The sequence below is a fragment of the Anopheles moucheti genome, chromosome 2 (genome assembly GCF_943734755.1).
Source record: "Anopheles moucheti chromosome 2, idAnoMoucSN_F20_07, whole genome shotgun sequence".
Taxonomy (NCBI): Eukaryota; Metazoa; Arthropoda; class Insecta; order Diptera; family Culicidae; genus Anopheles; species Anopheles moucheti.
In genome coordinates, this window is record NC_069140.1 from 89,660,242 (window position 1) to 89,687,799 (window position 27,558).

At 44.7% G+C, this 27,558-nt stretch overlaps 1 protein-coding gene across 1 annotated transcript in view; it reads left to right on the plus strand.

The window, feature by feature from the left end:
* The window catches only part of LOC128303035 (AT-rich interactive domain-containing protein 1B), a 63,066-nt gene that overhangs the window by 8,028 nt on the left and 27,480 nt on the right, over positions 1–27,558 (plus strand). The window contains exons 2-3 of the mRNA XM_053039890.1: positions 10,148–10,193; positions 12,038–12,164. Coding sequence (XP_052895850.1) covers positions 10,148–10,193; positions 12,038–12,164 — 173 coding nt within the window. The remainder of the gene's footprint in view (positions 1–10,147; positions 10,194–12,037; positions 12,165–27,558) is intronic.

Here is a 27,558-nt window from a genome sequence, read left to right on the forward strand (position 1 = left end):
ACGAAAGGCGACGATGCTGATGATGATGGACACTAAACGTCTCGGGCTCTTAAAAGCCCTGAGATATGTGACGCCTCGGCAGGCACGGCACGGTAAAACGGAGAACGGGATTTAATGATGAACTTCTAGTAGCTTTGGTGACTCAGCGGCCAATTGCGGCACGTATGAAATTCCTTGCATCCCTTTTCATGACGTCACCGGTTAGAGGATTTTTTGTTTCGATTATTTCCATCCTCTTTCACAGATGGCGTAGATGAAATATATTATTTTTGTTTACATTAAATGTGCCACTACATTAACATTATTGACAATGCATTTTCTGGTATTATCTTGAGAGCACTGGGTTGGTTTATGTCGTTAACAATTTAAAATGGGAAGTCTTGAGTTTAAAGCTACACTAAAGTTCCCAATTATACAATATTCGAACCCGGACGGCTACGCTACAAAGTAACGAAATCAGCGTGCTAAAAAAAACGTTTTCTTATTAGAACGAGCCTTAAAAATCCATGAATATTCATCCATTGAAGATGTGCTACAAAAACAAACAAACAATGTGATAGTGTGGGGCTTGCTTTTTTCCGTTCGCTTTTCATTTTCACGCGCGCAAACCAGCAGATCCAGCACGAAGAAGAAGGTGATCCATAACCGAGCGCACAGTTCATCAAGCGAGATAATCAGTTTGTTTATAGCGGAGTGTTTTTTGTTACACTTAACCTCCTCTTATAACCTGTCTGCTGGTGGGGTGGAACACCTTTTTGCCTTACTACTACGGCAAGGAAGTGATTTCACACGCCCGTTTGTGCCTTATCAGATTTTCACCCCCCAACCCCCACCATCCCTTCCTTTTCCTTCTTGTGACTGATGTTAATTGGTTTGTGCTTTGAGATGTATCAAGATCAAACGTAGAAATATGTGTTTCAGATGTACAAACAAAACTGGACGTGTTGGATGAAAAAAAGGATCGAAATGTGAATATGTTTACGAAACAAACAAAAAAGAAACAATCGGCTTAGAGGCTTTGTTTTACAAACATCCTAGTGGGGGGCTGGGTCTGCAGCAGCATCGTGGAATAGGACTCTTATCCGAAGGATAGTATAGGAGATCGAACATCCGGTGAATAAGGTTTCGATCTATGGCTAATATATTGCCCAATGAGAAGTGAGAAGTAGCAATTCTTTGGATTCTTCTATGGTGTAGATTGTGGTCGACGTTGCGCGCCTTGAATATTTCAAGATTAACCATTTGTATTAAATTAACCCTCAAAAGGTTCATGGAGCTCTGGAGATTTATTAATTTCTGACTTTCCCAGAGAATCTTGAGAGCTCCGTCCGTCTTACTAGATATTCGGAGGTATTCAGAGTCAGAACAACATGAGAGTCTATTGAATCTATTGAAGTCTATTCATCGAACTCTCAACAACATTCAAGAACTTCTGAGGATACAAAAAATTCTAACGAATTCCTCAGTAATATCATGTAATAGTAAGAAATTCGCGTATCTTCCTATTAGAAATTAAGAGTTTGAAGAATGCAAGAGTCTATCAAAGTGTAAATCAACTCTCAAAAAAAAAAATCCCCTAAATCTTGGAAGATGCATAATTTTGTTTATTTCCAAAAGTTTATCAATAATATGCGTGTAACGTTGACATATTCGCGATTCTTCGTATTAGGCATTCAAAGGTATTTCGAGTTATCAAAAAACACAATAGTTTTTTTTTGTTTGCATCCAAAAGGATCCAAAAGGATAGCGATTAATTTGCATGTCGATTAAAAGTAGCTCCCGAGTTCCGTCCTGTTTAAGATATACTTAAGCACACATACAGCATTCCAAAGGTGCGTCCGTTGTCTGCTGTTGTCATGTGAAACGTTGCAGATTCTGACGACGTAAAATTTGTGCACACGTCTAAAAGTATCATTGCATCGCGGCAACATTTGCATAGCAGCAGCTAGTTGGAAAGAAAAAAGCCAAATCGAAGCATTTACCGGCGGGGAAGAAATGGCTAGACGATATACACATAAATGGACGCAACGCGAGATAAGCAAATTGTGGAGCTAATTTACGAAATAAAAACCGGACGACGCTTTTGATTTCAGTTTCCGTCAGCTGGTCGAGGCACAATGTTGGTTTTTTTTCTTCCTGGCGGCGTTTTCGCAAACTCATCAAATCATTAGATAAGCGGGATGCGCTAATGAGCGTTTGATATCGTAAATTTCGGAACGGACGGGAAGCAGACGGGATGTTAAATGTGCGATTGTAATGGTGGGACAAAGAATGGAATATTTTTCCCAAGAGGAAAGAATTGATTCATACCAAAAGGAATATATACAAACTTGAAGCAAGTAATATATTGAAGAAACTTATAATAATGTTTAATGTCTACTCAAACGTCTATATTTGTTGTCTTTCCGCAATTGAGGTACGATTGACAAACAATAATGTTGCCTAAAGTAGAGATTACTTATTGTGACTTATTGAGGTTTGGATAGTATTCTATTGAATATCGCATCAATATTGTTGTTTAAAATATAATTTAATTAAAGGTTATGTTAGAAAGAGTATTTTAAGAGTGAAATATCATCCAATAAAGTAATAGATCCAGATTTGCCGATTATTACGCGGTAATTATGCGACCGTTTTCGACATTAGTGCATTAGCATACCTATCAAGACCAGAATATCAAATTGTGGCGTTATTCGGGATGGAACCTTTTTTTCCTCCTTTCCCATGCTCTCTTTGCCAAAAACCACTGACCACACGTTCGAGGTGTTATTGTGTAAGAAAAAAAAGAAGAAGAAGGAAAACTAAAAGCATAAGCGAGATCTACTTAAAGAGCGTAAAAAGCTGATATTGAAGGCATAAACCCCATCGGGACAAATCTCCAGTGACGCTTTTTTTTTTGCTACGCGTGGTGAAATATTTGCATACCACCCGCACGACGAAGTGCGCTCGTAGGGGGGTGTAAAGCCTGTTGGAATTTGATCGCAGTGAGCGAGCGCAGAAAAATAAACACAAACGCAACCTGTGCCCCGGTGGTGTATCTCGTTGCGTGCGCATGATCGGGGGTGAGCCCAAGCGTTGCGGCGATCGACATTGAGACATTAGGCCGAGAAGGTGACAGATAATCGTAGGGGTGGCTGTTGGGGGGTGGCGATGGAATCTGAGGGGGAGCTGGGGGAGAGTCGTTCGCGGTTTCTCCCTGCTGCTGCCGATCGTGTTGCAACCGGCCGGTAGGTAGCACGGACCACCAACCGTGTCGTTGATTAGTCGCCGAGTTTTAATGCACCCACTAAGGCTCCATCGACACCCCCCGGGGGCAGCAGCTCGAACGATGGGGATGTGTGGGGTATAGGACAGTGGCACGTACCGAAATTGTTTGTTTTGACAGGCTTTATGATTTGCCGAACATTTGCATCAATATGGATGGGTTGGGGTAACAAGCTGGAGCGCTAACCTTTCAGAAGCTGCATGAGATCGTCCATGATCACACGATCTCACGCGTCTTCCGCGAGCGACTCGTCGAACGTCAGCTTTTATTGAAATCGTTTCTTAATGTTGTGCCTCTGCACGACACGCTGGCTGATGTGTAGCTTCAAGCGAGACCTGCTGATATGTCTGCTATATCAGCAAATATTTTTCAACATTAATTCCGATATTGGAACGTCGTGATTGCAGGGAAAAAACTTTAAAACGATAATTGGGGACAGTCATTCAATTAATTCAGTTCTGGTTATATTAGAGAATGATAATAAAAATACTTAAAATAAACAACTTGAAGAATATTTGAAGTTCATCGGAGCTAACTACTCTAGTACTCCTATACGTCTTACAGCAGACCCAAGATATCCACGAGGAATTCCCCTGTGTAATGAAAACTATCGTCAGAATATTTGAAGCCCACCTGAGCTTATTTAAATAATGAACTTCTCTAGTACTTCTATTCGTATGACAGCAGACCCAAGATATCCACGAGACCCAAGAATTCCCCCTTGTATTGAAAACTATTGTCAGAATATTTGAAACTCACCTGAGCTAATTTAAATGCTGAACTTCTCTAATACCCTTATACCCTGCTACAGTAGTAGACCCAAGAATTCCCCCTTGTATTGAAAACTATTGTCAGAATATTTGAAACTCACCTGAGCTAATTTAAATGCTGAACTTCTCTAATACCCTTATACCCTGCTACAGTAGTAATCTACCAAGATATCAATGAGGAATTCTCCTGTGTAATGAGGTTTGTAACGCGTCATTGCCAGTGCTTTACACTTGAGATTAGAACCGAAGCATTTTGCCAGCGGCGTAGATTGGAGGCAATGTTCTAATGGGGGAGGCAAACAACCCGTAAGTGTTTTATGCTTCGCGGGCTTATTTTTAAACGAGCCTGGATAAGGGTTCACCTCAAGGGTAGAAGGGAAGATATAGCGACGCAATGGCAATGTTCTGCGTTAAAGCGTTTAGTGTGGTAAACAGCGGGTGGAAATAGGATCATAACTCCTCAACATTTCCGATACACACTGATAAAATAGTGCTGATAAAAAGAGTACAACAGAGAGGGTACAAAAAAAATAGCAACAGCAACTAAAGTCAACGCCACCGCTCGCTCGTTGAGGCATTAGGTTGAGGTTGAGGTCCCCGTACCCAGACGGGCACCACCGGGCACTCGCCACAGAACGCTTGGTTGCGTGCAAAATCCATTTCGGTCGTACGATGGCACGATACCAACGCGCCTACCGGGTTTTGTACACCACCGATAAGGCTCCTTTAAGTGGAGAAATAAAAAAAACACCATCCGACCTGTGGCAAAGGAACGCATCGAATTGCTCGCCCGCGTGTCCCGATTGTACGAACGCTCGCTCGCGCGTACAACCTTGCGCACCCCAAAGGGGGTGGTGCTAAAGCAATTGCCTATCCACGGTAAACACCATCAGATATTAATAATTGGAAGTTCCCCACCCTGGCGATACCAGGGTTGCCTGGCACACATCCTGGCACACTGGTCGTCACCCAGTGTCCTGTTGGTGGGTGGGGAGAGGGGCAAGGGTAAGGGAGGAGGGATAATCAGAAGCGGAGGGGGTACTGATTCGAGCGCCAGCAATTGAAGCACACCCGGTAGCCTCATCAGTCGATGATGATGATGATGATGGTGATGGTGATGATCACGGATGACGGGGACCGACTGTTGGGTGATGCTGTGGAATTGGAAGTGACTTCAGCCCAGGGAGAAGGTTTTTGCCCCGCCACTGTCGACGGGTGGTCCTGCTCGTTTGGGGCGGAAATTAACTTGCGCTTTTGAGCGGTAGCACCAGCACAGGCGAACAAGCAAAACGAAATAAGCGACTATACCACACGTACTTACCGGTGATGCCCGTTCGCCACTCGCCACTTTGCGCACACAAACACACATGGCGCATGTTGTAGCACCTTGGGAGCACGCAGGAGTCACCCATCCCACAGGGTGCCCTCTCGACGGGGGTTTAATTAACGGCGGCAGTGTAAACGATAAGTGCACAGTACGGGCGGCTCCTGGCACCGTGGCCCAGTCTCCCCTTTCCCCACCCAGCCACCGGCCACGATGGGGCCCCGTTTCCCGGTTGGAATGGATGGCGTGGACACAACAACACGACATTGTAAACTGACTTTTATCAGTAGTAAATTAATAATTTTCCAGCGAAAACGATTGGGCATTACTACTACTACCACTACTACCACCACTGGGCCATTACACTATTAGTGTGGCTACTATCGCTGACGCCGTGCTTAGTCGCAAACAACTTTGGTCAGCGCGCAAGCGTTTAACAGTGCCCTACCGGCTATAATCAGCAGATTAGAAAGTTCTTTTGCCGGTTATCTGTACATGAGTGGTGTTTGTTTGTGTCTAAGATATCTCGGAGGTTTTACACTCACACACACCGGTTGTAAAGTAATTTGAAATTAACCATTTAGAGCAAATTTTATTATTATTGCGATTAAAATAATTTTTTTAAAAATGAATTTGAGTTATTTTTGGTACCGAAATAGGCAAATTATTTCTACCAAAATAGGCAAATAAATTATTGTCCTCAATTGTAGGAATCGAGAGCTCATTCGTTTACACTTTTCCGTGAGTGAACAGTCAGGCCGGATTATACTTCCAAGTTACAGATTCGATTCCCATATTGTAATGTATTCAACCCTCATTCCCTTATCGTAATGTATTCAGCTTGAATTTTATGCCCATAAACTTGTTGAGTTTATAGCAAAAACCCCGTGGCATTTTCCTGATGGGGCTATTCACATATTTCAGCTTAATCCATTTCCAGCATTGGGGGGATGATTATCATTCGTTCGCGCCTTCCTTAAATTTATTCTCGCTTAAACGACCAGGCTAATTAATTAATTGGTTAATAAGCAAACAAACGAATAAACAATAGCTTTCGTACTTATCGTTTGCAGGGTTTTAAGACCATTTTTACTTCCACAGTTTAAGGGTCTCTGGATGAACTTGAAAGTCGTTTTGAATATTAAAATTAAGCTGTTTATAGCTGGCTTTTTTACTGTTTTACTCTGGTTGTTTCTGTGGTTGTGTTTTAATCGCTTCATTAGCGTTTATTTTATTTTCGTCTAATAGGTCATTTAAATGTGAAGTTGTACAGTTCATTTTGGGATTTAAGAGCCTATGAATGTAATATTTCTGTTAAATACTGATGCTTCCCGTCACAAAATCCGTTCAGCACTGTGTGCACGCTCCACTTGAACGATTGCTCGGTTTGAATCGGTTCGGTTCGGTTTGATTTAGCCTGCCTAGATGCAAACGGTGCAAGCGGCTACCTGTTGTTCCCACCACCGCGGCAGTCGACACATACTCAACGAGTGTCCGTGCAGGCTCGCCACCATACCGGATTGATTGGTCGCAACCGTCAACCGATCAACTTGACTTCCATTTAAGCCCCCCAACTCAACCGTTGGCGGGACGGCGGGGAAGAGTGCGCCGGTATCCACTTTTTTCAACCTGACACCCGGGCATTCTCCACACACCGCCCGCACATGGTGGCATGGTGCCGACATTCTTGAGTGACTCCGACCGGTGACAATCGGGTTTTGCTCGGCACGGTATGGCACGGTGTGCGGTGAATTGGGTCTGTTTTACGACAGACGGTTTGGAGATGCGGAATTGTCACGGGATGGAACATTCTTCTGCGGATCAGGCAGCAGCTGCAGTAGCCGCTTCTTATCTATACGCTCATGGGAGACGCACGGTGGAGTGTTATGGAGCTTTAGTTATATCATCCTGAAAATGGGCATAAACCCATCGAACCGGGACGCGTTGCTTCCTGTACTCCGTTATCGCGTGTTTGTCAACGCTTTTTTCTTTCCCCCTCTCTCTCCTCCTTTCTTCAAGGACTCCCCCCTTGACAGGGACCTTGGAAGGCCGCCCGGGCGGTACGATTCCGAAGTACCGAGGCAATGCTAATTTAATTAAACTTTAGCCACAGTGATGCACATGCGTTCACGATCTCATCTCAAAAAGGGCCAACGCCACACGTCGGGGCGATACCACGGGTCAATTGGCTTCCCGCTGGTGTTATGGCAAATGTTTACTGTTCAAAGCGAAGGATCTACCTGGGCCCCCACCAAATGGCCCAACCAGTCCGCTCGTTTGCCATTTGTGGCGAGTGACAGTCGTTTGTTCCCGCTGCCCTTTTTCGGCAGTCGGCCACCGGACAGGCTTGACTGCAACCGAGCTGACTGCCTGCGTGTTGTCGCAGCCGCCCCGGGGACGCGTGCAATCACAATCAGCAATGATTGGCCTGCGGAAGAAGGGATCGTTCGCTTTGCTTCTTACACTCTCGGTTGTTGTGCGGCTGTTTTTTATTTTTTACAACTCAATTAATCCGGCTCCGAGACCGCGGGACAGCTGTGCACAACAGCACTGCACGGTGAACTGATTTGCGTGCCGTTGCCAGCTAATAAACGTAGCGGATTGATACTTTCATGGACTGTACCCGATTATGATGGAGCGACTGGGGAGTTTAATTAAGCGAACAGAGAAGGAAAATAATAAAGTGATTTTTTTCCATATTCATAAGATCGAGTTGTATAAAAGCTTTTAATTACTTGTTATTTTACACTCTAAAACCCATGCACCAGTTGCTTATCAATCCACATCTCGCTCTCCCTGAAGACCAGCATACGTTCGATATCGGTACCAATTATGGTACGCAAGCATTACCGATGATGGACCCGTTAGCAGTGGTCCGTTTTTCAGGTCATGCGAACGATCGTGCAGTGAGGATATGACACTTTGGCGAGGGTGCGAGTTCAATTAATTATCTCGTAACGAGTGCATTCTGCCAGTTGACGCTGGTCTCAGGGCGATGATGCTGCTGCGTGTGTATCTTTGCCATGCATCGTTTTCGTTAACATTATTGGGTGGGCGGGAATAAAAGAAATGCTAATTAGTTTCGCATATTTTGGCAATGTTTAATCAATACCGAAAACGAAAGCCCCCAAGGCGTGGGAATTGAATTGGTACATGTCCACTGGTACGATGCGAAAAAAATTGGCAAGATTGTCCCGCGGTGTTAACGTGAGCGAGGAAAAATAATTTACAAATGCTAATCAAGACATTAATGCTCGCTGCAATGTTTTGTTGTTGTCGTTCTTTTTACCCTTTCTGTTAGTGATGGGAAATGAGGAACGAACCTGGTGGAACGGTTTCGCACCTTACCTTCTAATTATCGCTCCTTAGAACGACTCTTGAAATATCGCTCCTTGTAATGACGCTCCAAATATCGCTTCTTAGATCGACTCTCCAAATATCGCTCCTTGGAACGATTTTCCAAATATCGCTCCTTTTAACGACTTTTGAAATATCGCTCCTTGGAACGACGATCCAAATATCGCTCTTTGGAACGACGCTCTAAATATCGCTCCTTGGAATGACTCTCCAAATATCGCTCCTGTGAACGACACTCCAAATATCGCTCCTTGGATCTAATCTCCAAATCTCGCTCCTTGGAACGACTCTCCAAACATCGCTCCTTAGAACGAGTCTTGAAATATCGCTCCTTGGAATGACGCTCCAAATATCGCTTCTTAGATCGACTCTCCAAATATCGCTCCTTGGAACGATTTTCCAAATATCGCTCCTTTTAACGACTTTTGAAATATCGCTCCTTGGAACGACGATCCAAATATCGCTCTTTGGAACGACGCTCTAAATATCGCTCCTTGGAATGACTCTCCAAATATCGCTCCTGTGAACGACACTCCAAATATCGCTCCTTGGATCTAATCTCCAAATATCGCTCCTTGGATCGACTCTCCAAACATCGCTCCTTGGAACGACGTTCCAAAAATCATTCCTTGGAATGGCGCTCTAAATATCGCTCCTTGGAACGACTCTCCAAAAATCATTCCTTGGAATGGCGCTCTAAATATCGCTCCTTGGAACGACTCTCCAAATATCGCTCCTTGGAATGATTCTCCACATATCGCTCCTTGGAATGACTCTCCAAATACAACTCCTTGGAACGACTCTCCAAATATCGCTCCTTGGAATGACTCTCCAAACATCGCTCCTTGGAACGACGTTCCAAAAATCATTCCTTGGAACGACGCTCTAAATATCGCTCCTTGGAACGACTCTCCAAACATCGCTCCTTTGAACGACGTTCCAAATATCGCTCCTTGGAACAACGCTCCAAATATCGCTCTTTGGAACGACTTTCCAAATATTGCTCCCTGGATCGACTCTCGAAATATCGCTCCTTGGAACATTCATAATATTTCTCAACGCTTGTGGGGGGAAATTATTTTCGTGTGCCTAACTCGCTGTACGGCAAAAAAAACCTGTTGGAACAGGTCCGCTCCTTTAAAGGAGTGAACGGATTCGAACCGCTCCGTTTTTTTTCGGAACATATCACATCACTACTTTCAACTACTTTACGTCTTATGACCCAAACAATCATTTTCCGAGTCTCAATCTCTTCACTCCGCGCTACCCCGAAACGTCCTTCGTGTCCAATTCCGTGGCAGGACATCAAGGCGGCGACCATTTTTAAGTGGTGTTGTGCGGCTGCGATTATAATGGAAAAGTGAGCATCATTATACTAATTTCAGATCTTTTTTTCCTTTCTTTTTCTTCCCTTCTCTTCTACAACGGCAGGGTATCACAGCTAACCGTCTATGCCAAGATTTTGTGCCTCCTGATGGTAAGTAATGCATGACGAAGAAACGAACTACAACAATGCAATCGAGAGGAAAACTGATAGCGAAATTAAAATACCTCTTCAACCGGGCGGGGGACCCTCGTCGTGCGGCCTGACTGACTGACTGACTGACTGACGCCTGCTTCTCCTTAATCGCCCTACATTGTGACACACATTAAGCACAGCACCGAAATGACCAATCAACGTGCCACCGGTGTGCCACCTGTGTAAGCCATCGGGAAAAGCCTTCCGCGACCTTTTCCAACCTTGATGGGAGGAGGTTGGTTTTTTTCTTCTCTCTCCTCATGTCAGAATGGCAGATTGAAGCGCTGCATTAGTCCTCTGCGCCTCCGTTTAAACAACCTTCTGGTGGAATGTGTATCGGAAACAATCACACCTTCTTCACCTGTCGTTGGCGTCGCGGCACCATAATAAGGCGTCGTCATCCTGTCTCATTCAATATTGCCATTCAGCACGTTTGGACAGTTTGGAGGCTTGCATGGAGGCACAGCACACAATGTGTGTCTCCCCGCTTGACAGAGTGTCACTCGCCGTTCCGACAAGATGCTTTTTGTGTGTTGTTCGCTGTTTTTGTCGCCGTAATTTGGGCGTAATTTGGCGTGTTGTGGCGTGCGGACCTGGGAGCTCTATCTTCGCATTGCACCAACACCACGCACCACCGGGTTGGGCAAACAATACACTCCACCTACGCGTGTCCATCGCGCATCGTGCATTGGTAACGCTGTTCCGATCGCCACTGCTGTGAACCTGCTCCGCGCCTGAACTGATAACAAACGTTCACAATCAGAGCTTTGGGAGCGCGTGCTACATTAGTGGAAGAAAAGCGGCTGGGGGCATAATGGGAAAGAGCTATCAGCTCTCCACTCCACCGTCCGGTACCACGGTTCGCTTTCCATCCATCGGGATTGATTGCTGATGTTGATCGAACGTCTATCTATCGACCTAACCTAACCTATTTCCTTTCGTCACTCGACTCCATTTACTGAAATAGATACCTACGATAGCTACTGACGCTAGACTTCTAACCATTCTACACACAAGGGGTCTCGAGGGGTTTGTTTGTTTCCCAATTTCACCCAGTCCCAAGCACGGTGTAAACCAGCCTGAACCGATTATGGTAGCAGCGTTGTGTGATGAACTGTCAACTGAGCTAAAGAACGAGCTGCCTACTTGGTTGTTGTCGAAGGTTTTTTGATGTGCTGTTTTCATTACGTCTGAGAATTTCCACCTCTCCCAGACAAGTTCCCGATCGCGTCCATCCTCGTCTCACTATTTGCTGCTTTCATCATCCAACTATCTGAACGTCTGACACTGGACGATCAAACACTCGTTAGAGCAGCCGTGTAGTATACTTGCCCCGATTTTTTCCCCTCTGATACACCCTGTAACGTGTGACACAGGTGTTGACACACGCAAACCGTGACAGATAGTCAATTGTCATTGCATGGTAATTGATCGAAGGGCATTGGTGTTATTTTCAATGTTCAAACCTTTTGAAGCTATTCTTGCCAGTGTTTGTCGTCCATTAGCTCTAAACGCTAGTTGCACGATCGAAGTACGAAGTTTAGGTGATTATTGGATCCAAATAGTTTGAATGTAAGTTTAATTTTTCATCACCTACCCAGACATCAGTGACAGGACGGCATCACGGCGACATACACTCGGTGAAAGCAATTAAGAAATGCGGTTCTTTCGCCGTGTTCGTTTTCCAATAAACTGACAAAAGCTGACAGCCGACCAGCCGTTAGTCTGTTTTGGCCATTGTCAAACAATTTGGACGAGTGCTGCTCCAGTGCTAATAACATTCTTCTTTCGCCCTTTTGCAGACATTATTCAGTGCAGGAGCATCAACCGGGAACGACATCTATCTGCAATCAGCGTGCAATTACAAGTTTCTACGTGCCAAAAACGGTTCCGTGTTTGCCGACGACAACTTGGAGAATGGTCTACCACGTAAGTTACAAAATTTGATTGTTGTTGCTGGGGGGAATGTTGGTTGAAAGAATGGGATTTGTTTTGAAGTTTTATATCAAACACAGCTTAATCTTATATTGAATTAATTAACCTAATGCCCTGATGTATTGCCAGATAAATCTTATCATGTTGCCAACTTCGGAACTCCTTCGCATTTCTCCGATTCTTTGTCATTAGCTACTCTCCTTGTTGCGAATTCTTCAAAGTAAATCGCAGGAAATGAAAACCAAAATCAAAAATCTTAAATCAGAGCTCTCCGCGAGCATAAAACTTAACGAAACCAAAAATTTATTGCTCGCAAACCAACCCCCCTTCCTCTCCCGTTCGTGGTGTATTTTATGGCCGCGCTGTAAAACCACGAAAATCATCACGAATTGATCACCCATTGAAATCTCGCACAATATTGGGGCGCTGTTTGCAACCCTGAGCACAGCTGATTCTGGTACCGAAGACCCACAGAGATATTCGTTCAAACTTACCGCTCGTAAAGAACTGCGCCACTCGTAAAACAGCGAGGTTGCAACCCATGGCTGACGGGCAGAGAAATTCCAGGGATTTCCAATTTTGTACCGATCGCCGTGCTTTTGGATTTCCACTTTGAAGTCCTTCCAACCGCTGGTTGGTTGCTTTTAATTATCCCCGGTGATGTGTAACTGGTACGTGCTGTTTTTACGCTCTTGCTTTATATCGTGCCGTCGTGGGACGTAATTGAGTGAAAAAAAGAAACAGGGCGAAATTATAATCTCACGCGTCAGGATCGTCAGACATTTTGGAAACAGATCTTACCAGAGCTGGGCTGCTTGGGGTGAAGAGCCTTACTGCTTGGTGAAGGTGAAAGAATGAAGCCAAGCAACGAAGAACCATTTTAAAAAAGCGCTATTTTGGATGATGTTTTCCACCTTTCTCACCTCTCCGTGGCAGCTATATCCTGGAATTAGCACATGTCTGTCGTGTGGTGCCGTGCGTGCACAGATCCATTTCCTCCCGACTCCGGGGCTCCGGCTGTTTGTTTGTGTTGTCCTGATTGCGCATTTTGGTGCAGCAATCGGCGCAGCGGTCGGCCTTACGATATCGGTGCTATTATTATCGAAAATTGATTTCTGTTCCGAGCGTGGCTGGTTGAGAGATTATAGGCGTTCGCCCTTTGGGGCTGTGATTTCGTGCCCATTTATTCATCATCTCCGGCGGTCCCCGATACCCCTGGGCCCCGGAACCTCGTGCGGAGATACGGGAACACGCGATTAGGATGTTTAGCGCAAGGACGCAGAGGGAAATGGTGCGTTCGCGCTAATGCCGGAACGGAAGAAAATCCATCAAATTTGATCTTCTTTTTTTGTAGCTTTTTGATGATGTCCACCACCAAAAACCCGTGCCCGAATAGAGTCTTTCTTTTTCCCCCTCGTCGAAAAGATTGGTGTTGTGGGGGGGTCGTTGGGCAGATAGAAGTAAAGCGATTAACACACCTCAAATCCCCCGCATATGGTCTCATCCTTCCGGATCCGTTCCTTCGTTTTTTTCTTTCTCCCCGTTGGTGGCGGCTTCCACCACACGGTGTCGTCCCGCATTATGAACCTTTTGTGCCCTTTTCGGGGCACCGTACAGCGTGTGGCGGGCAATAGGATTTCCTTTGAAAGCGGGTAATATCGTGGCATTAGGGAAGGCTTTGAGTGAGCTTTTCGCTCCGTTCCGGGTTGTTCGGGTTTTTCCCTATTTGATGCGGTGACACTTTGCACAGTTGTCACACCTTTTCAAACGGCCATCCGATGGGCACACAGCCTCTATTCCACCCACCATGCATTACAGACATGCATTGAGTTGTTTCTAAGCCGTCTTTTATTGGCAGTCATTGGCGATTAGTGCGGAGGATTTTTGTATGAGAAGCTTAGCCGATTGTTGGGCTGACCACAAAGAGCGCTCCTTGGGCAGAGGAAAGTATTAAATGCCTATTTGGCCATCATTCAATGGTGGAAAGGTTTTTCTTTCGGCTAAATATCCCACGAAAGACGAAGAGGTGACTTGAGGGTTTGATTGGATGTCAGTTAGGGGTTTTGTTTTTTTTGGTGCAGGGTTTTGCGTGGTGAGTCACAAATTATGCTGTGAGTGAGCGGATATTTAATGTCAAAGCTTGAATACTACTGTCTGATAAATAAAAATGTGTAATTATTACAACAAATTCTTCATGAGTGAAACCCTTTGATGAAGATGATTGCTCAATGACGGATGATGTGATACGGTTTGAGAAAGGTTAGGAAATTCCTGGCAATTAGTGAAGAATGCCGATACAATAGTTGAGGTGTACGAACCGAGAATAAATGAGGAATGTTATGATGTTGTCCACAAAACGATACACCCAAGTGGTAGCGGCAGTGTCTGTTGTTGTTGTTGTTATTGAATGGCAATAAAAATAAGCAAAATACGCGCGGTCCCCTTGAACAAAAAAAAAACACATAAAAACGAAGGTGGAAAAGTTAATAGCGAAAAACGGCACGTTCAATAAAAACAAAACCGAGAACAACCCGATAGAAAGAAGGGAAAGGGAAGAAAGAATGCATATTGCCCAGAAAACACAAGGAAAAAAAAGCGTGCTAGAGCTTAAAAGAGGCAGAACGGAAAAGATTAAAAGCTAAACGGAGCACACACGATAAAAAGGAAGCCGATAAGACGGGAAAACTATCGTGAAAGAGAAGCAAAAACAAAAAAAAACGATGGAAGAGCAGAGAAAGAACACAACGAAAACTGCTTACAAAACAAAAGTGGGAAAAATGCGCAAGTGCACAAGTGACGGACGTGTAAGAAAAGCGAAAAAAAGAGAGAAAGAGAGAGAAAGAGAAAAAACACGATACCAAAACGAGAGAAGAAAAAAAGGGGAAGCAAATGCTGAAAAATGGTGAAACCACCGCGTGGAAGTGGGAAAAGTGGCCAAGCATGGGAAATGGGAAATGGGTAGCGGAGGGCCAATTTCTTGCCAGTCGGTTTTTTTTTCTTGCCGCGCCACCCCGTAGGTGTGCGCGATGCCGGTGTTAAAAAGAATTAAGTTATTTTGGGCCCCTCTTGTGCTGTTGTTGATGCTTCCTTTACTTTTAAAGTGAGGAAAATAACACCCATAAACATTTAACGATTGCTTTTTATTTTCGCCTTATTGTTGCGCTTGTTCTCCGGTGCGCTCGGGTCACGGGCATACACAGAGATACAGGTATATTGGCATCTATCTCTCGGGGCGGGTGCTTTTCAATCTGCTCTCGAGCGCTCGGGAGCTTTTTCCCTCCCAGGGTGGTGAAGGAGCTTGATCCTTGATGGGAAGAAGAGGGGGAAGGAGGGGAGTGTAGTGGTGGTAGTAGTGGAGGGGAGTGTAGAAGCTGAAGCTGAAGAGGAGCTGCATCGATGGGTGGTGTGCTTGTCTTTGGAGCGGTGCATTGTTGCGATTGTGTTGTTGTGCCTCTTGACATTGGGTGTACCGTTCGTGCGGTGGTTGAAGCATATATTGGTCTCTGAAGTGCCTCCTTCGGGCGCGGCAGGAAAACCAATCATACAACATAAGATGCAGCTCGCACTACGATGACGCGTACTCCTCCGGTGCGTGCAGGATTGCGTGTTTTTGTGTTCCTGCACGTGGTAAGTTCCGTTTCGGTGTGTGTTTGTGTGTGTTCCCTGTGCCCATTGCATTTGTTGCGTGTACAAATGAAGGCAGCTCAAGGCGACCACACACTCCATCCTCCGTTCTTTTTTTTCGTTGGGGGATGCATTTAATTAAAAAAAAACACATACAATAATAATAAACGCTTCCCGTGTGGATTTTGCCACAAAACACGCACATACACACGGCACGCATTGCTTTTCTTTCGCCTGCGCTGAATGTCCTTTACCGCGCCCTTTACCACCCGCTACCAAAGGGGTGGTCTCTTTCCCACGGTGAGCTGTCTTCATTGACGCGTTGATTAGTTTTGGGCAATTTGGAGGCAAAGAAAAGCAAAAGACCTCCCCGTACCACGGAGGTGTCTTGCTTCCTGTGGACGGCTCGAGTTCTAGATTGACGTAGGGTTTTTTTACGCTGCAGCCCATCATGCCCATCATGGGGATGACTTTATTAGATGCAGTTTTTAAGAGGGCTTCAAGCACAGCCTAGCGCATTGTTCCTGTGCCACTCGTCTTGTGGGGTTGCATGCAATTTACGCGCTACAACTTAACGGCTCAATTCAGTGGGTCATCGAGTCACTATCGAGTGTTAGCAATTATAAAGCTTAAAAAATAATTAAATTCTTCTGCGTACGGCTGCTGTGCATTGTTCTGAAGGATGCTGTATAAGGGTACGTTAAGGGGGAGAGGAATCCTTACACGCAGAAGGAGCGTTAAAACCTTCCAAACAAAAAGGAAATAAGCGATGGAATATATGGCGTTGGTCGCACAGTTCCACTTAACGCTCGTGAGGTGATTCTGTGGCTTTAAAGAAGCGAGCCAAACCTAATACCCGGCGTGTTCTTAAATTTAAAGCTCAGGCTCGCGTCAGCCAGGAACAGTATGGTAAGCTCTTGCATGGTCCGAAAAGTGGAAAGCAACAGACCCAGACCAAACACCGATCCCAGAGATGATCCCAGTTTACGATCGTATGGCGCCAAATGAAATACGAAACCCAATCATAAACTGCCGATCGAAAAATTGGATAACCGATCGATCGAATCTGGCGGTGAGGAAGAAGAACAAAAAACAAGCGCGAGGGTAGAGCGAGGCGATACATGCAGTTAGGAATATGGAAGTTCCGAAGCCCGGCCAGACGTACCAAGTGGGAACATATTTTCGATTTCAGGGGCACGATCATCAAAAAGAGCAAGATCGGAATGATATTTTATCACTGATCCATTTATCATGGGCGACCTTTTACATGCAATGCTATTAGTTATTCCACATTACATCGGTGCGGTTTTTTTTCTGCTTTTTCGGTGTGTTTTGTGTGTGAACGGTGAGCTTTTTTTGAGGAGGTCTTCGATTGTAATACATTATTTTTTTCATGAAGAAAGTTTAAGTTAATCATTGTTTTTTTGATATTTTACTTAATAATATTTAAATGTTGATTGTTTAATGTATTCCAGCACACATAACTGGAGGATTTATATAACAGACACTCATTTAAGATCTAAAATGATCTGCAATTATCGGTTTGAACCTGAGAACAAGGAATAGTTTAGTGATTTCTTAATGACTGGTAGTAATAAGTGTAAAATTATTATATACTTATAGCACCGTCGAAATGAGACCCTTAGTGTGATAAAAATTATAGCACTTTCGAAAGCATTAAAATATAGTTTATGGCATGGTAAAACAGTTTATGGGATAATTGCCAGGGCTGACAGGGCAGAACATTAATTTAAACGATTTTATTGATACTTTATTAGTATAGCGTTACCAAACCAATGCTAAATAATATTTGCTCGTTAATGGTGTCCAACATGTCCTTGTCGCGTTGGGCGAATAAAATGATCTAATGATGCCCCCCCAAAATATGTCCACCATTTCCGGCATATTTAGCAAACGTGCCTGCCACGGCATTCAAACCGATCGCACGTTTGCTGGTCGTGTGTGAATTTATTGAAATGCATGAATTATAGTGGCTCCTCCATTCGGCGGTATTAATATCAACTTCATTGAAGACGACAACACCATTTAAGGGGAGGCGCAGAGAGAGAGAGAGAGAGAGATAGATAGAGTGAGAAAGCAACACACATTTATAGCACGATCACTCATCGTCCTGGGTATGTCGTGTTTTTTTCCTTCTTCAAAGGACGTATCAGATAACATGTTCGTCTGTCGGCATAATTGCGTGTTGTAGAACCATCCCCTGCACCCTCAGCGAAGTGGCAGAGGCTGGAGCGGTAGACCGAGAGAGAGCCCGCACATCAATGAATGATTTTTATGTTTCCATCTGTGCCAATTAGCTTAAGCTAATACTTTACACCACACAGCGCTCCCTGACACACTTTGCGTTGCTTTTTTTTTGCTCGCAATCTGTATGCTTTTTTTCCCCCGCGTGGCTGTCATCAGCAGCAGCCTTTTGTCTTACGCCTTTTTACTGCTTTTATGTTGTCACGATGCCGTGATCGTGGTCAATGGTCATCCTTCGTGCCGGTCATTCGTTGGAAGTGCGTTTTTTGTTGTTGCTTTCCTTGTCTCCTGCCGCCACCTTCCTGGTAGCTGTTTCACGAAGCGAGCTGGGCGGTTTTTGGCATTTGCGTCTGTTCAAATTAATTAATCGAGTCTTCAAGGAAAACGTTTACAGAAGCAAAAAAAAAATGACACGCATACTTGATTGTCACTTCGGCGCTGCTGCTACCGTAGCCGGAGAGGCCCTTGTACTTGTCACGGTGGGTGTCTGTTCGGGGCCTGTACGTGCTTTGAATTGTTAATTTCATTTAGTTTTCGGCAGCTTCTTGTGTGCGCTTGGGGAATGAGGTTATGTTCAGGGAGAGGAGGGCGAGTCCACATCATCGTTGTCAAATTCGTTTGTTGCGGGTTCGTCACTTTGTGCGCTGGCTTTATTTATTTTCCACTGGTTTAGCTTACCCGTAAATATATCTCTATGCACGATACGGTGTTTTCCTTTGACCACCCTTCCCACCACCGTGGCAGGATGAAAAATGGCGGCAACTGGTTTGCTGTCATGTTAAACACATGTAGATGCGCAGTTGTGTACTACTATCTCGCGATCGGTTGTTTGCCACCGTAAAACCCACCGATGGTTCGCTACCGAAAAATTAACGTAATAAAAACACACATCCAGCGCCAAAGCGAAACGAGTTGAATAACAAAACAAAAAAAAGTTTACGTCAATTGTGGCATCGATGTCCCTCCAAAAACGAAGGGGGAGCGATTCCTGGCGCGGAGTGTGGCAAAAGCGATAAGTCAATATTTTACCTCGCGAGACACTACGCGTGGTAACGTGAGACGCGCGGTGCCGGCCGGGATGCTTAAGCACACGGATTTCGTTGTGCATTTCGCGCTTGCAGAGATGAATGGTTATGGGCCCGTTATTGGCTGGTGGCATCAAATTCCCGAAACCCCCTCGGGGGGGAGGGTTGCTGCGACTGCCGCAAAAGCAAATCAAAAATGCCTTCATCAAGCTCTCCTACCTGATGTCAAAATAACTTCAAGATTTTCATATATTTTAAAGGCCTTTTTTGCTGCTGCTGCTGCTGCTGCTTCAGGAACGCTGGTGACAAGTGTCTGGTTAAGGGGTTCTTTTTTTTTGTTGTGCGTAGGTTGTCTCTCTGATCCTGTCGTCTCAATGTCCCAACATTTCAATATCAGTGAATGTGAGTGAACGAGCGAGACACCCGAAAACAAAAGCAAGAGCAAAAACTCCCCAAAAAAAACCTGAAGAATTCTTCACATCCCGATACGTGACGGCAGCGAAGAACATCGATACATCAAATTCTATAAATTCCAGTAGAACATTCCTGACCCACCGCGTTGCGCTTCATGCGCCAACTCTCGTGCTTGATTTCATTCGCTGACGGCAGCCCCCGGAAAGTGCTTTGCGATGCGAATTCTTCCCCTGTCTGGCTGCCACAATATTTTTGGTGAATAATAAATAATGATCACCATCAGTTGGCGCGGACGACTTCGTCAATGATCGTGCTGCTGATCGTGGATACGTGACGGCAGCAGCAGGTATGCAGGGCGCAACAATGTAGGTATTGCGTCAGTTATGTGCCAGCACGCGGTACGAGTAGGGTGGTCTATACGAGCGTTAGGTAGCTGGAACTCCGGGCCAGCTGGATGAGACATCAGCTGCTCCGGGAACACTGGACATTTCGCAATATAAACTGCAACAATAAGGCTTGATCTTTGATTTGTAGCTTCAGACTCTGCCACCGAGCTCACGTGGAGATAGTTTTTCCGTTTTTACTTTCTCCAAGGATTTCCTTTTTACAATACGTTACCATAATTTCTTTCTACTTTCTACGCACGCGCCCATTGTGGCCATCTTCCTTTCGAACGTACCTCTGGTCCAGATGACACTTTCCATTATTTCTCTCCTCACACGTCAGCTAATAATGTGGAAACAGCGCCCAGGAGAAAAGGGCTTCACAAGGTTACGGGCGGGTTCGACATTGATTGCCTCACCTGGTAGAGGCCGTGCTGGGTCGGAACTTAAAAGCGACGCTCGGGACATCGTTTCCGTTAGCCTTCGGGGCGAGTGAGACAATGTCCCAAAAGCAAAAGGTGGAAAATCAATCGCATCAGGGGACGACGGGAATGGAAAATAAGTTCGACACAATGTCTTAGAACAATAACGATCGCTCCGTCTGTCCGTTCACCGCGGCCAATCGGTGCGGTGTGACACGCAACCTCTCTCTGCCACGGGGGGTAGAATGCGGTTGCCTGGGGGGGGGGGGGGGGGGGAGGTGGAGATCCGTGTATAGGCGGACGGACAAAGAACAGTTACGGTGAAGAATAATCTACAGCAATGCCCACTCAGAACGCAACTTTAATAGGAACCTGACCCAAAGATCAGCAGGAGACAATGTTTCGTCCAATTCTACCAATTACCGATGTCCAGGGTCCACCTTTCCTGAAGGGTCCGTTGCAGCCAGAGCAGCCAGCACACACATCCATTGATCGGGGCAGGGATGGAGATGGATGCACATGCATTCCTGGTGTGCTTTCTCCTTCCCCGTTACACCCTGCCCCCTGCGTGTGGGGGTTTTGTTTTTGCTCTCTTCCGCACCTGCTTCTCCGGCACCGGTCCAATGGGCCGTCGGTATGTGCGCACCGGGAGAAAGTTGTCAACCGCCAGGCCAAGCAGATCAATGCGTGAAGGTGTTTTTTCGGGGCTGTTCGTTCATGGTTACAACTTTGAAATGCATCCACAGAAGAAGAAAAAAAACGGTTCCCAGGTACGAGGGCCTCGGCCTGCATGTCCAGCAAAGGGCGTTTATCCCAAAAAAAATAAAATCAATGTGTGGGCGAACGAGATGACACATGCATGAGATGGGAGTGTAAGCTGCGAAGGGAAAGATGAGTGAAAGGCAAACCGAGTAGGTGTGCACATTGTTTCCGTATTAGTGAGTTGTGTTTTAGCCACACTTCCAGGCCAGCAGCTCGGCTGTTCCGCTGGCGGCTCGCGAGCAACAAACGTATAATGCCCTTACGGACGACGGAAACAACGTGTACGAAGATCCGAAATGCACTCTCCCAAGGGGATTTCCGCATCAAGGCTGTTGTGTGTATACTCCGGGGTCCCGGGACTGAGATAAACACCGATGTTTATAGTGCCCTAGCGAGGACATGCCAGCTAGAAATTCAACCGACCCCATCCAAACCATCGCCGCCGCGGCAAATGTCAAAGAAGATGTCAGCGTCATCGTCGGGAAAGGGAGGATGGTTTCTTTTTTATTTTTGCGGAGATTAATGCCCGATGATAAATTGATGGCAAATTGACTTTCAAAGTCTGACAAACGGGAGGCAGTCGAAGAAGCAGTCGGAGAAGAAGGAGTCCGATTTGTACCTACCTGGAGTGAATCCGACTCCGGCAACTAATCCGACGTGTCGAAGGGCATCCAGAAGCGAGCCGGTGCGTGTGCAAGAACGCAGTGGAATAGGTTCCTCGCCCCGGGTAAATGGATTAAGATGCCGACTGGATGTAATGAGGGCTGCCGCGCTATCTGCAAGTGCCGCTGTCAGGTTTTTATGTTGGAACATCGAGATATCACCCGCGTTGGGCATGAGCATTGACTTAACAACAAAAAAAAAATACAGATCGTGCATCGTAGTTGAAGTGCAGTTTTACCGATGTTTGCTACCGGCTTTGCGATGACTAAAGGATAGCACTGCTTCAAGTACGTGAGAGTTGTTTATAGCAGCAGCGTGTACGGATGAAGAACACGTTCTTGCTGAGGAGTTTTGATCGGTTGGATTTGAGTTGGACAGAATGTTGTGCTGCATAACTTGTTGCATGTTTTGCATGATGAATGCACGATAACAACAATTAATGAATACAAATATTTTTTATTTGCCAAAGAGCTTATTTCTTGAGGAAACTTTCTTGGGGGGAAGATATACGGCTGGCAACTCCAACAGGGTCATGATTTTTCTGAGCAAAACAACTTCAAAACTTGGATTGTGAGAGGTCTGATAAAAAAATATGTCTAAATTGTAAAAAAGTAATATGTGATGAAAGAAGATATTAAAACCTGGTGCTTGAGTACAACTTCAAAGGCTACTAGGTCTGCCCAGCAGTAGTTGTCAGTATTCAACCAAAGAGAATAAGCTTATTTCAAGTATTAATTAATAGGCGCAGGGCCACGAGAGCTGACAAAATGCTGACAAATTTATGAAAACGTCACTTTCTGTGAGCTTTCCTCAAATGTCATTTTGTAGAAAATCCACGACAAAAAGTTGACATAATGCTGACGAAGTTTTTCGCCGCTTGCTAATTAAGGCATTATGTTAATATTATTTTTTATCGGAAAATTATAGTTTATTTTGCATTTAATGTACATAAGCTTGATTTTTGAATGAACTATAAGTTATATTTTATCATTAATCCTCAAATCTCTTAATATTTACTAAAAAATAAAAATATGAAATCAGTTATTTTTTTGGTAACAACTGTCGAAAGCTGCTTAGATCATCTGAATATTCTTGTCAATTTGCTTTGTCAAAGAGTACAATTGTGTGCGCGGCAACGATATAGTGATTTTTTGCAATTGACAAGCTGATTTTGTTACTTGACAAATTTGTCAGCATTTTGTGAACTTTCGTGGCCCTGCACCTAAAGGAGTGAAGAACACCTATGGAAAAGCCTGTAAGTTCACGGTGTTTTGAGGAATTCTGATGTCCAGGATTGAGTAACTTCGTTGTCTGTTGCTTAATTAATTAAAAAAAATAGATCAAATATTCTTAAGACACTGAGCTTTAAGATACTGGAAAAAAGCATCACGCACTGTCTGTATCTCCTCAAATAGCGAATCATTTAAACCAACAAACCTTAAGCACCTTTTACGATTCTTAATCAATATCACTTAACAGATCGACTCGAATGACTGGGAACTGTATGAAAAATTATCCTCACTTGATGTTGACGTGCGGTTCCACTGTGCCGCTGCCAGTGTGAGCGTACCTTTCCGTGCGTACAGTGATCGATCTTGCAAAAGGTTCAAAACCTCACGACCAACCTTGAAGCACATCCCCGGTGCAGATAGAGTACTATCTAGTGCACCAGCATCAACACCAGCAGCAGCAGCAGCAGCAGCAGCCAGGACATTAAAAGGTCCGGGAATACGGCACAGAGCACACATATCCCATTCATTCTCCTAATGAGCTCACCAGTGGGAAGCCAATTTGTTGTTTGCCCGTGTTCTTCCGCCCGCGTGCTGCTGCCGCCGAGAAAATCGTTGGAAAACCCAATGTCCTGGTCCAATGGAACAAGAACGTAAAAAAAAGGGTCGTCGCTCAATTCTCGCCGCCACCGAACAGCGGTGGCCATCGGCGGTTCGACAATTTGTGCACTGCCACGAGGGGTTTTGTCCCACCGGGATCTGCATCAGTTTTTCGGTGTTTCAGGGGCTTATCTATACACTACGCTAAAATTCCTCGAATATGTGAGGAAAAACAACACAACACAATAAGAACAAAAGCACATTTTCCTTCATTAGGGCCCAAATCATTAACACATGGTCGTCGTCCCTTCACTTTTGTGCCGTTGGGATATTCGTGTGTGTGTGTGTGTTTGTATGCTTTTACCTTTTGCTCTTCCATCCCCTATCGGTGTGCGTCGGACCGAACACGCACTATCATCACCACCCGTTGACGGAAGCGGATTTCGAAACGGATTTCACCTTCCAACGCCAGCAGCTGCCAATTGTGGGGGATGATGACAATTGTGCTGCAATTAGTACCGGCGCAGGGAATGATGTATTGTTTTATTTATCGGGGCTTCCATGAAATGCCGCCGGTGCTGCCGCTGTGGCAGGGTTTGTATGGGTTTGGGCAGTTGCCTCATTCCCGGGCAGGGTGTTCTGGAAGATTTATTTCCATCTTTGATCATCGATTGCGATACGGCGCTTCGATCGGTGTCCGATTGCGTTCGGTTTATAATTAAGTCAAGGATGATTATGGAAACATATGTTTGGCCACCAATAAATTACCCATTGTTCGTGGTAGACAAACAGAGCACCCGATTATCGGAGATAGTTTTCCCGAACGTGTGGAACGAAGCTATTATATCATCGTATGACATTGCTTACAACACGGGACGACTCATGTCGAATATTGTATTTTATATTATAATTTATTCACAACCTACCTGCTTAATATTGTATGGTTTAATTAAAAAGAAAGGGTTCGCCAAACAGCAAGGGAAATTCAGTTGCTAATTAAATTTGGATATAAATTTTCATTAAACTTTAAAAACACTTTTCTTCTTTTCCCTCCTTTCTTTACCCCGGTTTTAACAGAGAAAACCTGTTTTGAAGGTTCTATGCGTAAGGATATGTGACCATTGTTTAAATTTTCAACCTCTAACAAATGTTGTTTTTTCACTTCAAATATGGCTAAACTGACGTCATTTTAAGGAAAAATATTAAAGTATTGCGCAATACAAGGGAGCTTCAGGGAATATTTACCACCCGCCCCCTCACAAAAAAAGCAAACATCAGATCTAGTTTATCGTATGCAAATTGGATTTTAAACGCCACCCAAGCGGTTGCACCAATGTTTTCCCACCTACTCGCTTTCCCTTTCACACGCCCTTCCGGTCCGGTGTCCCGCTGGGTGTTTGGGTGGAAAATTTGATGTACAGTGACGAAAGCCGGTGTTGTTGGGTTTTTTTTTGTTTGCTTCTCCCCCCCCCCCCATTCCACCCCAAAAATGTTAGAAACATCGCACATGGTCCCGGTACCGGGCGGAAATTACGTTTCCCGTTCCGGGAAATGAGTGAAAATATCAAACTAACGGTTTGCAGCGATTGCGCTTCTCGCTTTCTCGTCAACGGTTCATTTGTTTGCTCACCGGATGGGGGCACAGGGTGGGTGTGCGTGTGTATCTGTAAGCGACAAAGCGCTTATCACGATTGGGAAGTGTTTTTTTTTGGTGTTGTGCCGATTTGAAACGGTCAGCTTTTTCCGGTTTTTCCTTCCCATTTTCCCTCCGGTCGGGGAACACAGGCGCTAACGCTAGGTGAGCCATAATGCCCATGCCGATATACTGGCAACTTGGTTGCAAAATAAAGCTGTTGCGGTAATCGCGTCCCACAGGAAGATGGGACAATTTGCAAAAATTGAAAAATAATCACCCCGCGATCGCTGGTCGAATACGGCGCCGTTCCCTGGGCACGTGCACGCGCACACGAAGGCAAAAAGGCAGCGTTTAAAGAGGCGTTACTGTCCAGCCAACGGTCAGTGATTTTAATTAACAGTACCGTCCATTCGTGCCGGGGGTGAAAAAATAAAATAAATATATTTAATGCAACCATAACCGGAGAATCCCCAGGTCAGGTCATCATTTCTCTGCTGGTGCAGCAAATTGTGCGAAGAGAAAGTGAAATAAAGTAGCAAAATCCGTACGGCACAACTGCCGCCTTTAGCATATGGGATGGAAGCGCAAACCGAGCGTCGCAAGATCTCGCCCGGTGACATGTTCCAGTAAATGATGTCTACGTCGGGTGAGAGGTGCTAATGGGGGTCGCAATGGGGGTTCTTTTTAGTGTGTGGTGGATGGGTAACATTTCAAAAAAGGTCAAACCCCGCAAGGGTTAGAAGTTTAATGGTTCTTTAACTGGGGTGCTAATAAAATTTTATTCGTTACTGATTTTAGATATTTGTCTTTGCCTTGTTTTGTTATGGTCTCGAGTCTTTTTGCCTTGAATTAGGACGTACCCAATTATACAGGGTTTGCAAATGGAAGTGCTATAATCCCATTCATTTCTAGATTATTTTCAAATTGAACTTGAATATTTTGAGTTAGATGAGGAACAATTTCTAATTTCTGGAAATTGTTTAAAATGAAGTCTTTAGATGCTGAAGATAGAAGGCTATCGATATAAGAATATACAGACAGTCCCTGATATGCGCTATAATAGCGAACCGCTATAAACCAGAAAAAAACCGTGTAAGTCGTATCTTGGTGCAATTTCGTTTATACTTCAATGTGACAGTCAACACAAAGGTTTCATGTGACACCGACACATTTGGTTTTAATATCCTAATCATTTAATTTAAACCTTTTTGTCTGCTTTTATGTTAACAGGCCTTACTGCATTAATTTCTTGGAGAATTTTCATGAAAATGACATCTGTTTTGTTTTATTTTATTTTATACCAAAAATTTAGAAAGTTTTAATAGAGAATCCAGAGAATTCAGAAATTATCCTTTTGAACACAAAAATCCTGTATTTGATCTAAATGTTTATATGGTTATATGTAAGTCTCCAAACGTCAAAATGTGCGCTAAAAAACTGATTGACGGTATCATAGACCCCAATGTCGGAAAGCTTGTTAAGTGTGTGATTAAAGAAAGCTTTATAGAAAGGTCCAAAAGTTGGTCCAAATGCAGTACATCAACATCAATAAAGTCTTCTCCTGTTTGAAAACAATCTAAAATGACTAATCCTTTGCCACTTAAACTCAAAAACCTTTCAACATACAATCTTTTCGAGAATTAAGCTACGATAAGCTGCCGCAAAAAAACCCATGGGGCCATAATCTTTCCATCTGCCGTTCCAATCTCTACGTAACGGTATGAACTTTCGCCTTGGTTATGTTGACATTGCCATTCAAAAACTGCATGCCATAATGTCATGTCCCGCAATGTGGGTTACTGCATTTCAATACAGGCCCCCTCATTATATCACAAGAATAACTGCTGAAATGCTTATCAACAGACCGACTGGAACCAGCTTGCTTTTCTTTACTGCGCATCACATACTTAAGCGCATGTTTTCAAGCTCTGGCGCGACAGAGTGTACAAATTCAATTTACACCGCACAGTGGCTACCGTTCGCAATTAAAATGGAGGGTAGAGAGTAACAACAGAAAAAAAATCGCCACCATTCCATCGAACGGGCACACTGCCTGTGGTGGAGCAAGGCAGGCGGGGCGCACTGTTTGCATTGGGATTTTGTGTCAATTTCATTGAGGAAAAATTGACACCACTTAAAACCGAAATGTGACCTCGCACGCCAAAGCAACGTGGCCGTACGTAAGGGGAGGAATGTGCAAAGCGTTCCAAGGCTGGTGGAACCTGACGCGCGTTGCGAGTGGCGGTAGGGCCGGTGTTGGCAGTGAAATAAACTCAAATGACTTTCTAGTCGTCGCGACGCCCATTACCGCGTTGCAATGATGATCGAACGTTCGTAAATACCGCCCCATTGGAGTGTGATGTAC